Below are 13570 nucleotides of genomic sequence, written 5' to 3'. Positions count from 1 at the left end.
CTTTTCTAAGGGGAGAATAATGCCAGACTGTGCTTAATAAACTAGTGCCCTAGAAGTTCATTATCGATGTTGCAATCTTTTCTGATTCTGAAAGGAGACCGCCTACGTCGCCCCCATTCCCGTCTCGTCCTCCCGGGCTCCCAGTGAAAAGGCTGTCACTTGGGCACGGCCCTAGGTATTAAACTTGTATTTGGTCCTTTTTTTTTTTTTTTTTTTTTTTTTTTTAATAAGGTTTGGGGCTGGTCGGTTCGTTGGGGTTTGGGGTTTTTTTGGGCCGAGTCCCGCCGATCGAGCTGCGTGCCCGCCAGCTCCCTCCCGCCCGTCGGAGCTGCGGGGAGCGGGATTTATTCTTAGCAGCCACTTCGCGTAGGGACGGGCAGCGCCCCGCGGCCGCGGAGCCGACTCCGGGCGGGCAGGCGCCGCTCCGCGCCCCGGCAGCCTCCGCACCCTCGCGCGGCCGCGACCTCCGCGGGTCTCCAGCCCCCGCGGCGCGGGTGCGGTCCTCCGCGCGTCTCCCCGCTAGAACGGGCGCGGCCGGCTCCGCGGGCGCGGTGGCCGGGGCTCGCGCTGCCTCCCGCTGCGGCGCCAACGGCTCCGGCGTCTCCGCCGCGTAGGGCTGGCGTGGGGCTGCGCGGGTGCGCGCCCGCGTGTGCGTGCACCTAGAGCAGATCATTGGAGAGGGTTTCCAGAAGGTGGAAAATGTCACCTGATTCACACTGAACTTTTTAAATCTCCCCACCCCCGAGCAGACACACACACACATTAGGAGACCGCCCACCGCAGACAGCTAAGACCCCCGTATAGATTTAAAGAGAGACTGCATTCAGAGCCTGACGTTCATTCAATAGAGCGATCATAAGCAGGCTGGCTAGTGCTCGCTCCCTCTCCCTACTCCCCCTCACGCTGTTCCTGTGTCTCTCACTCCCTGCTATACTGAGGATGTTAAATCAGAGAATCCACCCCGGCATGCTCTTACTCCTGATGTTTCTGTGCCACTTCATGGAAGATCACACAGTGCAGGGTAAGACCAGATTGTTTATTCGCAGATATGTTTCTTTATTATTACTATTGTTTTCTGTCTTTCGGGCACGGTTTAGTTTGCTTGCGGTGTTAAAACGCCTCTCTCCAAGGTCCAACAGGACAGAAGTTAACGTGGGCATGGGATTGCTTTGTACCGAGGTGCAGAGGTGTCATTTAGGTTCCTTTTTGATCGGATCTTCGCGCTGCTCTGCATAGGCAGAGAGGACAGATGAGGATGTTTCTTGGTATTTATTGTTATTATGCAGCATGAATGAAGAGCAGCATCGCGAGGGAACTTTCCCAGTCTCGGCTGAGTGCTCAAAGTTTGTTGGTAATTTAGCTCAGATTTTTATCTCGTCTGCCTGACGGAAGGAGAGGTGGTGATGGGGAGCCCCACGATTACAGCTGACATTTTTAGAAACCAGTAAGTGGTCATTTTCCGGACATTCCTTTAATATTGGGATTTCCTCCTCTCCCCGCCTTTTTTTTTTTTTTTTTTTTTTTTTTTGTGAATAAATATTAGTGGTGTAAATTCTCCTGCACTGAAGAGTAAGCTAAAATAAGTTGGCTTTTTTTTTTTTTCCCATGCGAACAAAACAAACCCAAATCTGCTATTGACAAGTCTTAAGAGCCCTCTTTCGACACAAGGGAATATTGATTTTTAGTTTTGGAGCTTTCTTCCCTTATCTTGACTATGTTCCAACCACAACCTGGATGTCTTTCCATTGCTTGTTTTATAATTTTTTTCCTTTTTTTTTTTCCCCTACTACCGACCTAGAGCGTAAATTAATCTAATGTAGGCAACTGTAAGACACAAAACTTTTTTTTTTTTTTCTTCCTAAGGGCGTTGTTTGTTCAATGATTTTAAGCGGGGTTTGGGGGGGGGGGGGTGGCATCCCCCGCGCCCAGCGACATCTCGGCTGGCTGATCCTGACCCCTCGCTGCGGTGCATTCCCCTCGGAGTAAGGAGGCAGGATCGAGCCCTGGCTGGATTAGCACCAGAATCAATTGGTATTGAGTTGCTGGAGAAGTCACACTGGTTATTCACGAGAGACTCATCCCAACCAAAACTCTCCAGCTAAAAAAGGGGGAGTTGCTTGGACCAATGTTCTTGGCTTGACTCCACAAATAACAGGGATACTAGTAAAAAAAAAAACAACAAACGGGACACCCCCCCCCCCCCCCATCCGATTTAGGGACAGCGTATTTTCCTCTGAAATTCTTGCGGGAGAGATGGCACCTATAACTTTTCCAGCTTGATCGATTTTTAAAACTCTGTAGGACCTCCTACTCTATGTGCCCTTGTATTTTCTGTACTTTGCTCACTTTTTTGGAGCTCTGCAGACTTATTTTAGTGAAGGAAAGAGATTTGTTAATAGAAGCAGCAAAATGTGGAGATTTCGAAAGACTTCGCTAACAGCAAATGTTCCCAATTCGTGCAGATTGCAAAATGGGCTGGGACTGAAACTCTGTGCGGCACTAAAACAATGCTGCTGTGCAGCCGCGGTGAGGAGGAGAGGGCAGGGGGAGGAGGAAGGAATTTGCAAGCGCGATTTTCTTTTTATTCCCTTTTAAATGCACATCCTTTTCAAGCCTCTGTCACGTGCCGGCAGTGCTCCTTCTGCTCTACATATGGAATAAATACCTCCGAAAACTGCCTCGTCCTGTTTTGATCCGGTCTTTTCTTTCTTTCCGTGTTGGTTTTTTTTTTTTTCCTCTTGTGGTTTGTGTTTTTTGTGTTTTTGTTTGTTTGTTGGGGGGGGGTTGTGGGTTTTGGTGTTTTGTGTTGTTGGGAGTTTTTTGTTGGGTTTTGGTTGTGTTTTTTGTTTTTTGTTTGTTTTTTTTTTTAACTGCGCTCCCAAATGGGTAGGAGTAGCTGCGGGTTATGAAATGGGACAAATAAAAGTAAACAGTCTAGTAAAAGTCACTGCAAGGCGCACGTGTTGTGTCTGGGTCACTGGTGACTGCCACTGATCCGGCTGGGTGTCTTCCCCCGCCCCTCGTCCCCCCCCCGTCCCCCCGTCCCCCCCCCCCGCAGCTGGGAATTGCTGGCTCCGGCAGGCGCGGAACGGCCGCTGCCAGGTCCTCTACAAAACCGACCTGAGCAAGGAGGAGTGCTGCAAGACCGGCCGCCTGACAACTTCGTGGACGGAAGAGGACGTTAACGATAACACGCTTTTTAAGTGGATGATTTTTAATGGGGGAGCCCCAAATTGCATCCCGTGCAAAGGTGAGGGGGTGCTGGCGAGCCGCTCCTGGGTGAGGAGCGGTTCAGGCAGGGACTGGGCTGGGGGAGGAGGAGGGGGGAAGGAGCTGCGGGGAGGCAGCGCGGTTCTCCCGCTACCTTCGTCGGTGAGGCTTTTGCGAGGCGTTTGGTACCAGCCCCGGGATCAGTGAGGGGACCCCCATTTCCGCTCGGCCGCCGTGCACATCGCAGGGAGGAGGGGAGCGACCTCCTCTCCCCACTGCCCTCATTTGCGGGGGGGGGGAATTTCCCTCGGGTGGTGTTTCCTGGAGGCGGGGAACGTGCTTTCTCTCTGTGCTCTGGGGTCATGGCGTCTTTTTTTTCTTTAAGCAGTTTTGACACCAGGTCTGTTCTGCACACTCGGTACTAAAGTGGTGCCTCTTTCCTTCCATCAGAAACGTGTGAGAACGTGGACTGTGGACCCGGGAAGAAATGTAAAATGAACAAGAAGAACAAACCTCGGTGTGTTTGTGCTCCGGATTGCTCTAGTATCACTTGGAAGGGCCCCGTGTGTGGCTTAGATGGGAAAACCTACAGGAACGAGTGTGCCCTTCTCAAAGCCAGATGTAAAGAACAGCCCGAACTTGAAGTCCAGTATCAGGGCAAATGCAAAAGTAGGTTTGCAAATCTAATCCAGTCTCCCTCAAATGCCAAAGGGTGTGTGTGTGAGTGTAGGGAGGAGGAGCTGTTGGACCTAATTCCCCACAGGAACCAGAGTGATGTTCCAAATGCTGGGAGGCACTAACTTCACAGACAAGGATGTAGCTGGATTGAGAGTTCCCCACAGTCTAGCAGCACTTGTGTCCCACCAGCTACTCTGAGACGGGAAAGTTTCCTCCAGCCTTTAAATGAGGAGAACTGCTGAAGGCTTTTATCTGATCATTTGTTTCATTGTGTTGTCCATTCACTCCTTGATGGGGCTCTGGGATCGCCTATTAATCACTGTATGTTTCTGTCTTTATTTCAGAGACCTGTAGGGATGTTTTATGCCCAGGCAGCTCCACGTGCGTGGTTGACCAAACTAATAATGCCTACTGCGTGACATGTAATCGAATTTGCCCAGAGCCTACCTCCCCTGAACAGTATCTCTGCGGGAATGACGGCATAACTTATGCCAGTGCTTGCCACCTGAGGAAAGCTACTTGCCTGCTGGGCAGATCCATTGGATTAGCCTATGAAGGAAAATGCATCAGTAGGTATCTCAATCGGAGGGTAAGGGTGGGGGGAGCTTTCTCAATCACCTGTTTCAGAGTATCATGTGTGCAATTGGATGGATGTAGTTAGCCCCCAGGGAGGGGGAGAGACTTCCAGCAGCCTGGGTTAGGGCTCCCCTCCAGGAAAAGGAGAGCCAGGGTGAGCTTTGCCCCAGAAATATTGCAAAAGGGATAGGGGAGTGTAGGGCCTGATCCTGCTTCTCTTGCTGTTGCTGTGGGCGCTGACATTAGTATCTGAAGCAGAAGTACTTGCCATTAAATAGATGATGACATGGTTACAGTGTAACAAGGTCTCAATATTCAGTGGATCTGGATTCCTGGAAACAATTGTCTTCAAGTGGTCTTGGCAAAGCTTGCGTTAACTTAATTGGAAACATCTGATCACTTTTTCCTCTTTAGAAATATTGCAGAGTTTGGAGACAGTGGGTGAAGATAGGAAGATAATCTCTGCGCATCTTGACATTTTGTATTGTGATTTCCAGAAAGGACTGATAGAGAATGATGTTAAGAGGAAGCACCTTCAGGGCAGCCTCTGCTCTCTAAAACTGTTGGGGAAATTCGTGGGAGTCTCAGGCTGCTTTTAGTTGGCATAGGTTGAGGTGAATTCCCTTTCCAATCTTGTAGACAACTACTCTGTGTGGGTTAGTTTAAAAATAATTGATTTAGAAATGCTGAATGTGTTGGCAAAATCTGTCCTTACCACTAATTTAGGGAGCTGAATTTCCACTGACATCAAACAGAGCAGGAAGGTCATGTACAATAGGCAAATGTAATTCTGTATTCCCAGAGCCAAGCTCTGCTGGCACAGCTGTCTTTCCTCCCCCACATATAGACAGGCAATGGTGTCCAAGGGACTACTTGCTTGAGCAAAATCAGCAAGTATCATCACATCTGCTGCATCTGAGCTTTGTCTATTCACAGTTCACAAGGGAAAGGGAGTTGGGGGTTGTTTGTTGTTGCTTTTCTTTTTTTCTTTGTCTTTTCACTTACCTCTAGTATCCTGTGTATATTTTTAGAAGCCAAATCCTGTGAAGACATTCAGTGCAGTGCTGGGAAGAAATGCTTGTGGGATTTTAAGGTTGGCAGAGGTCGGTGCGCCCTCTGTGATGAGCTATGCCCTGAAAGCAAGTCAGACGAGGCAGTCTGTGCCAGCGATAACACAACTTACCCAAGCGAGTGTGCCATGAAAGAGGCAGCCTGCTCCATGGGCGTGCTTCTAGAAGTAAAGCACTCTGGATCTTGCAACTGTAAGTGAGATTTTTAACTCTGCAAACACTTAAAGCTTCTGAAGGCAATCCCTAGGTAATGAAGACTTACATCTTTAAACATAAGAAATCTTGATTTAGAGATTCAAGATACCGTACAGGTGCCATATAAGTTTGTATCTATCATGCACACACTTCGGTTATTGTTAAAATGCAATAGATCTCCAACAACCAGTTGGCCTTCAAGTTGGGGTTTTGGGGCTATTCTAAGGACAAGTGATTCTGTCAGAAAGGGGTTGCCCTAGCAGTGTAATTCTAGTGATTTTCTCCTACTTTGTCTGCTCTCGTGTGCTTCGCTGATTGCTTTATTAACACCTGGATAAACTCTTTAACTCGATCCAAAAGAACAAGCTCAATGGTAGTATATGGGCACCTGGTTTAGCACAGTTGCCTCTACTAACTCTGAATGAAGGACACAAAGCAGTTAAACCTAGAACACAAGAGCGCTTTTTATTTGATTTCAGGAATCTGCCAATAAAACCTGAGCCATTGATTCTTCAGAACTTTCTGCAGTTATGACTTCATAGATTATGTATAAAAAACCTTATTGCATAACAGCAGATGCCAAAGAGCATCTCACTACAAGTCGCATAAAATGCAACGCTGTATTGTGGCTGTTCAGAGGGCTTTGAAAACATGCACTGAGCTGCTTCTGCGCTGTTGTTGTCCTTATTTAAACAACAGCTCCCCTGTATTCCCCCATCTAGCCATTAATGAAGACCCAGAGGATGAAGAGGAAGATGAAGACCAGGACTACAGCTTTCCTATATCTTCCATTCTAGAGTGGTAAAACCTCCATCACTATTGGAACAGCCATTGGGCACGAAATCAATGTCCATACTGTAAATAAGTGTATGCTTATTTATTTTGGGGAGAAAAAAAGTATACATATAGTTGAGTCTCGTAGACATTTATTTATACTGTGTCATGTTTTATAATTTATACATAAAATGTCTGGTTGACTGTACACCTTGTTTTTTGAAGAAATTTATTCGTTACGGGAAGAGCAGTGTTATTTATTGTGAGGTCTCTTACTTGTAAAGTAAAGCTTTTCTTTTTCCTTGTAAACTGTAAAAGTCCATTCCTTAGAGCTTACCCACATGATCTCACCTCTTTGTTTCACTGATGTTAACTCTTTTCCACTTAACAACTTGCATGTCGGTTTCTGTTATGTTTATTTATTGGATTTTCTTCTTGCCGGTTCTGTACATAAAAGATCCCTCGGGTTTTTGTTTACAAGGAATCTTGACTGACCAAAAGGCATTGCAACTGGCTTAAGTATACTTCCAGGGTGCAGTGAGGCGATCTTTAAGGAAACTTCTTAGACTTCATTTTCTCTCCTTCTGATCACATCATGTACTGAGGTGATCTCAATGTGCTGAGCGATTATACTGTACTATACAAATTTCGGACCCAAAGAAATCGGATTATGAAGGTTGTTAATAGCTACAGGGCTAACTGTAATAAGAATAAAGGTTTTATTTTATTTGTATTGTTTTATTTTTTGTAACATGCATAAGTGTTTTATCAGGTGTTTCCTTTAAGATGGTCTTGCAGTACCACTTTCAAAGTTTTCTTTTCCCAATCAGTGTGTCACTAAAATTATATCAAAGCTTTATCAGTTCAAGTTTCTTGCTTTTCATAATACTTTTTTTCTGATGCAATTTTATATTTTCAAACATGGCGAGTTAAATATAAATTCATTTAAATATATAGTTTTGTACTTTTCTACCATGTAAATGTGCAATGTATATAAAAGTTATAATGTGTATTTGTAAATAAATGATGAGTGAAAAAATAAAAAATGGAATTTTCCCTAGAGGCAATCCTTAGTTTTTGGGTCTAAAGGGTTCTGGCCCTCTGGTGCAGAGAAGACATACTGGTGGTTAGAGGAAAGGAGACTTGTGTGTGGCATAGCAGTGGAACACACTGGTTAAGGCCAAAGCTTTCAGCTGACATTGATTCAATAACCCCTGCCCTTTTTTTTTTTTTCCAGACAGGAGCAATGTCTGAAAAAAAATACCAATGTTCATTGGTATTAATTAATTTTAAATCCAGCTACAGTGATGGAGGAGAAGAGATTCAGCATTTTTGTTTCCCTCTCCATCCTATAAAAAGTCCGTCATTTCTTGGACATCTTTAACTTCCGTATTTCTAGGAGGCTTTGAACATGCATTTGAATTTTTGCTAAGCTTCAGATCCATGTTACTGGGGTTGCAGTTGTATCACCATTTTAGATGACCAATAGAAAAAGCAAAACATGGCCTACTTGCCCAAATTCAAGATGTGTAACAATTGGCACAAAAGACAAAAAAAAACCCCCAAACAACAAACCATCAAAGAGCACATTATCACTTGGAAATTATTTTCTCCCAAAAGGAAGGTTAATTCAGAAGTTCTTTTTGGTGAACCAATACTCAGACTGGACACACTTTTAAGAGTGGGCACTAATACAATGAACTGAGGAAAGGTAACACCCATAAGCACAGCAGGGACAAAACCCCTGTTTTATGCTATCAGGGTTATGCTGGTCTCCCAAATAAGGCCTCATTTATCAAAATTTCTCTATCGTACTGCTTAAAACTTTAACATGAGCTTAAGCACCTCATTCAATAGTGTTTTAAGTACTTCGCTGAACTGAGGTCTGAGAAGAGAAGTTGACTTACCTATTTTGTTTAAATACAAATCATTTGAAGGCTGTTCCTGCTATAGTCTTCTGTATAATTTTTACTGTAAACTCTGATTTGTTATGGGTTATTTAGCACTATCCAAAGCAAATACAATTTCTTCATCTATGAATACATAAAAAAATACAAGTGTGCATTTATAATATTATAGTCAAAATAATAGCAAAAAAATTTTGCCCTTCATCCTCCTGTAGCTTTATGTAGAGAAGTAGTCTCTTTGGAAGGAAGTACATGATGAGAGGAGCAAAGGGAGCTGGATGCTGGTCTCCTGAGGGAACAGAACCCAGAATAAAAGAGAACAAGGGCTGGGAGAACAGAGGGATGGAAAAAGAACAGGAAAAATCTCTTAAGGAACTAATAAACACATGACAATGACATAGAGACAAAATGGTTAATAGATGTGGAGAGTATCAGAGGAGATTTTTCTCAAATTCAGACAGGTGCCAGCTACTTAATTTCCAGCAAAACAGCAACATTAAAAGACTCTTTTTAATTGTAAATATATTTACATATCTTACAGAGAGACTGTAGCAGAGCAGGATTTCTGGGTTCTAATTTTACGTCCTGCTGCTGGTTCACAAAATAACTTTGAGAAAGTCACTGACAGCCAAATTCAAAAAAGCAACAAAAATGCCAGGAAGCTATATTTACATGTGTACGTTTATGTGAAATGGCCACACAAACCTACATCAGGTTTTTGCTGATAAAATTACCTAAAAGTTCTGCTACTGCCTTTCCCATTGATACTGCTATTTCTATACAGCTGAAAATCTTGAAACCTACCTTGCATCAAAGCCTGTCTGTGTACAGGTGAGGCATCTCCTGAGAAGCTTCATGAGGTAAGCATCTTCTGAGCATGCCTAACACACCAACCTTGTCACGAAGCGCAAGAGCCCAGAGACTTTCTCCCAGAAACAAGTCCAGAGGTTGTGGCAGCATGACTGCCAACATTTTACATAGTATCATACTTGTAGATGAGGCATTTGTTCATGAAGTAGGAGATGCAGGTTCGTTGCCAGTCTCTTCCTGAGGAGATCTTTCCCACATCTCCCAAGTGCATCCACCACCAACTCAAGGTGACGCTCAGGCTGGAGAACTGTCTGTCGTGCCTGCTGAAGCCATACTTCTGTATTGGAGAGGAAGCAAGATTCATTGAGAGAGGATAATCTGCAACCTTAATAGATGCTCCTTTTGAAGAGGAAGTCCCGGGTTCTTGCCCCAGGGGCTGCCTACACATTTCGCATTTGTAATTGAGTAACATATATAAATAATGCTTGAAGCAGGGGCCAGAATCCAGGTTGCCTCCCCTCCTCTTTCCCCCAACAGTTAAGTGCCTCCATCCTTGAACTATAAAATAATGTTTAACTCTCCACTTAAATCAAGATTACAAATCTCACATCTTTTTCTATGCTGAGTCATAGTTACAACTGGAGAGACTTTATTTTTTTCATCCTCTCTTCTAGGCTTCTATGTGGGGAACTTCCTGGGAAGTGGAAATATCAGCTTAATTCCCTCAGTCTAATGAAAGTGCTGAATCCATTTTTTCTACCTCTTGTTCTTTTTTGTGTGTGTGTTTGGTTTGGTTTTGCTTCCTCTCTTAATGCACAGGCTACCCTGGATGTTGTTTGAATGGAGAAGCAGAGATGTCTGGATGTCTTAAGTACAAGAAGGTGGTTTCCAGCTCTGAAACCATCTTGCACAAGCTCCTACAACCAGAAGAGAAATACATTTTCAGAAATATCTCTTTAGTGTTTTCTGTTGTCTAGCATACATATCCCCCCCGCTGTAAATCACATTTCTGAAACTCCTAGGTCACCATGGAGTCTACTTTGGTACTGAATCCCAGGCCTGTGAACTCCATTCACAAATGCAGGCACAGTAACACGGAGTGGAGTGTGTATGTTTGGAAACAGAAACCTACATTCTGGCACTTAAGTGAAATCTGCTTAATTCCAAGAGACCCAGCTAGAGGCATTTGAACAATACAAATATTGCCTCTAAAGCCCGGGTTCCCAAATGTATTTCTCTGCGCAATACATGCAAGTGAGTATACACAATTTTGATCACACTCGAATGCATTCCTGATAGCTATGTTCATATGACATACTTAAGAACGTATCATGGACCTCTTTTTTGCACCTTTTACCCCTTTGCTTTCTTTCTGTCTGCTAATATACCTCAACTAAAGCTACATTCCAAGCTTCTCAGCAAATTTCAAACAGCTGCCATTTCTTTTTTTTTTTATGACATAAAAATGTTTCCTTCTTTCCCTCCAAATGGGAATCAGGTGAAATTAAATTTCAGTATGTAGTGCTGTTCTCTAGGTAGTGACATTTTACTATACAATGAATCACCAGCACAGAAACATCTGTATCTTATCCCTTTGAAGAACTAGGATTCCATGCTTTCTGGTGAAGCAGAACATTTGTACATAGACCAAGGGGTTCACAAGGTATGAGATTTTAAATTCATAACTCCGTGAAGATAAGGCAATTACATTTTTTGTTTGATATTTCTGTAATTCCAAGGCCTACCTCACCCATTATGGCAGCATGAATTTTGCAGGTAGTACATGAAAAATAGTATGCATAAGTGAACTCTTTAATTTTTTTTCTTTTTTTCTGATAGACATCAATACATAATAGACCCTAGTGGTTGGATTTTGCTGACACTCATTTGGGATCATCTGTATAATTCACATTCATTCATTACTTTTAAACAATGTGGCCAATGAAATTATCACACATTGGAGAAATATGACATGAAAACAAAGTGTGACCCATAATGTTCAGCTCAGAGACTGATCTGGAGTTAAATCCACAGGTATGGCTCATTTTTCTGTAATTTACAAGTATATTCTTTTGATCTCTTAATCTTTCAATGGATTTGTTCAACTTCATCATGGGATTGAAGAGCACTAATGTGTCAGAAAACTGAGAAGGAACTCTAGACTTTGATAACAGCTAATCAGACCTACCAGATGCTACAGGATAATGAGTTTACCAAGGTGGTCTAGTGTAGATTTGAATGTGTAAAGGCCCCTGAATTTCCACCAGTGCCACTCACTAATAGCGTCTGAACTTCCCAGTGCTTCAGCGAGGTCTACAGATACTCAGAACTCCTCAAAATGAAACCACAGCACTCACATTCAAGAACTAAATTTTAGTCACTTGGTTTTAAAGACTTTTGAAATATTTAAAAATGAATGTTGGAACTATTTTTCATAGCATGTTAGAGGTTCACAGCAAAAGCAGCATTTTAAAAAAAAAACATTCTTACCCTATGTAGCATGGTTGTATGCAAAAATACAGTTTAACATAAGAACAGTTTTAATATATTACCCAAGATCCCTTAGCAATTTGGAACACTCTTATTCAGACAACAGTGTTCCTATCAAACTTCTGCAGAGCTTCATGGTATGTACTCTTCATTTCAAATTTAAATCACTTCATATTTTAAGAGGCACCTGGAACTACAGGGATGATGTTGGTGGGTGGCCATTGTTAAAAGTATCTTAGAAGATACTAAAAGATGCTGCCATTTGATTTCTGAATTAGAAGCATTGCTGAAAGAGGTCACAGGGCAAAACATGTAGATAAGCCAAATGATAGGTAGTTATGCAAGTCCTTGGACAATGTAGAAAAAGGTGGCACTGATGACCAGCGAGCCCAGCAAGGGAAGCTTGAGGGATGGAGCTGCTTCTGCCTGGAGAAGGGAAGGCATTGGGGGGCACCTCAGAGAAGCCTTTCCCACCTACGAGCAGGTCATTGTGTTGACAGAGCAAGGCTCTTCGCAGCACTGCATGGTAGCAGGACAAGAGAAAACAGGCATAAGTTGAAATAGAAGAAGTTCACACTGGGTATAAGGGAAACCTTTTTGCCCATGAGGACAATCCAGCAGATGATCTCCTGACATCTCTTCCAAGCTGAATTATCCTATGATCCTCTGAAGAGGTACGTCCACCCACTTTTAAGTCTTACAGAATCCAAAATCAGAATAGAATGTCCTGTTAAAAGGAAACAATTCCCCCAAGAAACATTCAAGGAACAACCCTATCACTACAGTTGTTGGATGCAATTGTTAGCAGGAATACAGAATGTTCCTTCTTTAATATGTCTTTCCTTTACATGATCCTTAAGTGATCCTAAAATTGCCCATAAACGTTATTTTTCATTCAATTTTAGTGAATCTTTTTGCTGTTCAAGTAATGAAGTATCTATTCACTAGAATATTCAGTCTGTGCTGAGTAGAATGTGCAGTGGAGAAAATGCAAGCAAATGCACAGAAGTTTCTGTCTGTATTTTTAAGTGAAAACAAGAAAATAAGATGAAAGAGTGAAGCAGTTAAAATGCAGTTTAGAACTATTGTATTGTTCTGATTTTCAAATTTACATTTTTTTAGGGCTGACAATAATTCTCAAAGAGACAATAACTAGTACCAGCTAGATTGGTCAAGACAGCCAGGAAAGCAAAAAAACCCCAAGGCAAGACACTTGGAAAAATAATGGATAATGCCCACTGGAGCAACTAAAAAGAGCCCTGCAGGGATGTTTCCCATAATCTTTTCCCCACATACAGATGGTTTAGTCAGAGCAATTCAAATCCTTGTTTTAAATGGTGACTCCACCAAAACTGCAAAAAGCCTAAAATGCTTGGCATAAAAGATATACAAATATTGAGTATTTCCACATTTGGACTTCAACTTTAGAGAAATTAATTTTAATTCATTTTACGAGAAAGAAAAAAGGACTGAGTCTATCTTTACAAAGATACAGACCCGGAGCTCCAAATTTACACAGCCTGCAAACTCAAGAGTTGCACTTCCCAACGCAGCATGCCTGGAAGCTGTGACAATTCGTTTATTAATCTCCCCGGCATTCTCCACTTACGGGCTCTGATGGAACTTCAGCCTTAATTGAAAGGCACTTGCCACTGTCAGCAACCTAGCAAGCAGCACCACATGTGCTGACGGGGCAAAATCCAGCCAGGGCCCACAGCAGAAGCCTGATCAAACCCCTCTTTTCCTACCTGGAAGAAAGGCCAGAACCTGAAGCGTTTAGCTGCAGCCTATGTACAGCAGAGGTAGAATAACATATAGACTTGAGGACACACAGTGTCTGTCTTTGGATGTGTTTTGCAG

The 13570-nt window shown here is 43.1% G+C and overlaps 1 protein-coding gene across 2 annotated transcripts; it reads left to right on the top strand.

Annotated features, from left to right (window-relative positions):
- Positions 1-200: 200 nt before the first annotated feature.
- On the top strand, positions 201-7563 carry FST (follistatin). Of its 2 annotated transcripts, none has more exons than XM_075740286.1 (6): positions 201-1021; positions 3059-3250; positions 3661-3879; positions 4233-4457; positions 5496-5726; positions 6452-7563. In XM_075740286.1, exons 1-6 carry the CDS (start codon positions 940-942, stop codon positions 6532-6534), a joined length of 1032 nt encoding a protein of 343 aa, XP_075596401.1. In that variant the 5' UTR covers positions 201-939; the 3' UTR covers positions 6535-7563. The 2 variants fall into 2 exon arrangements, with proteins under 2 accessions (XP_075596401.1, XP_075596402.1); XM_075740287.1 differs by having other exon boundaries at positions 796-1021; positions 6209-7563.
- Positions 7564-13570: the final 6007 nt, after the last annotated feature.

Source organism: Balearica regulorum, chromosome Z (genome assembly GCF_011004875.1).
Source record: "Balearica regulorum gibbericeps isolate bBalReg1 chromosome Z, bBalReg1.pri, whole genome shotgun sequence".
Lineage (NCBI taxonomy): Eukaryota > Metazoa > Chordata > Aves > Gruiformes > Gruidae > Balearica > Balearica regulorum.
This window is presented reverse-complemented; position numbering and strand designations above follow the sequence as displayed.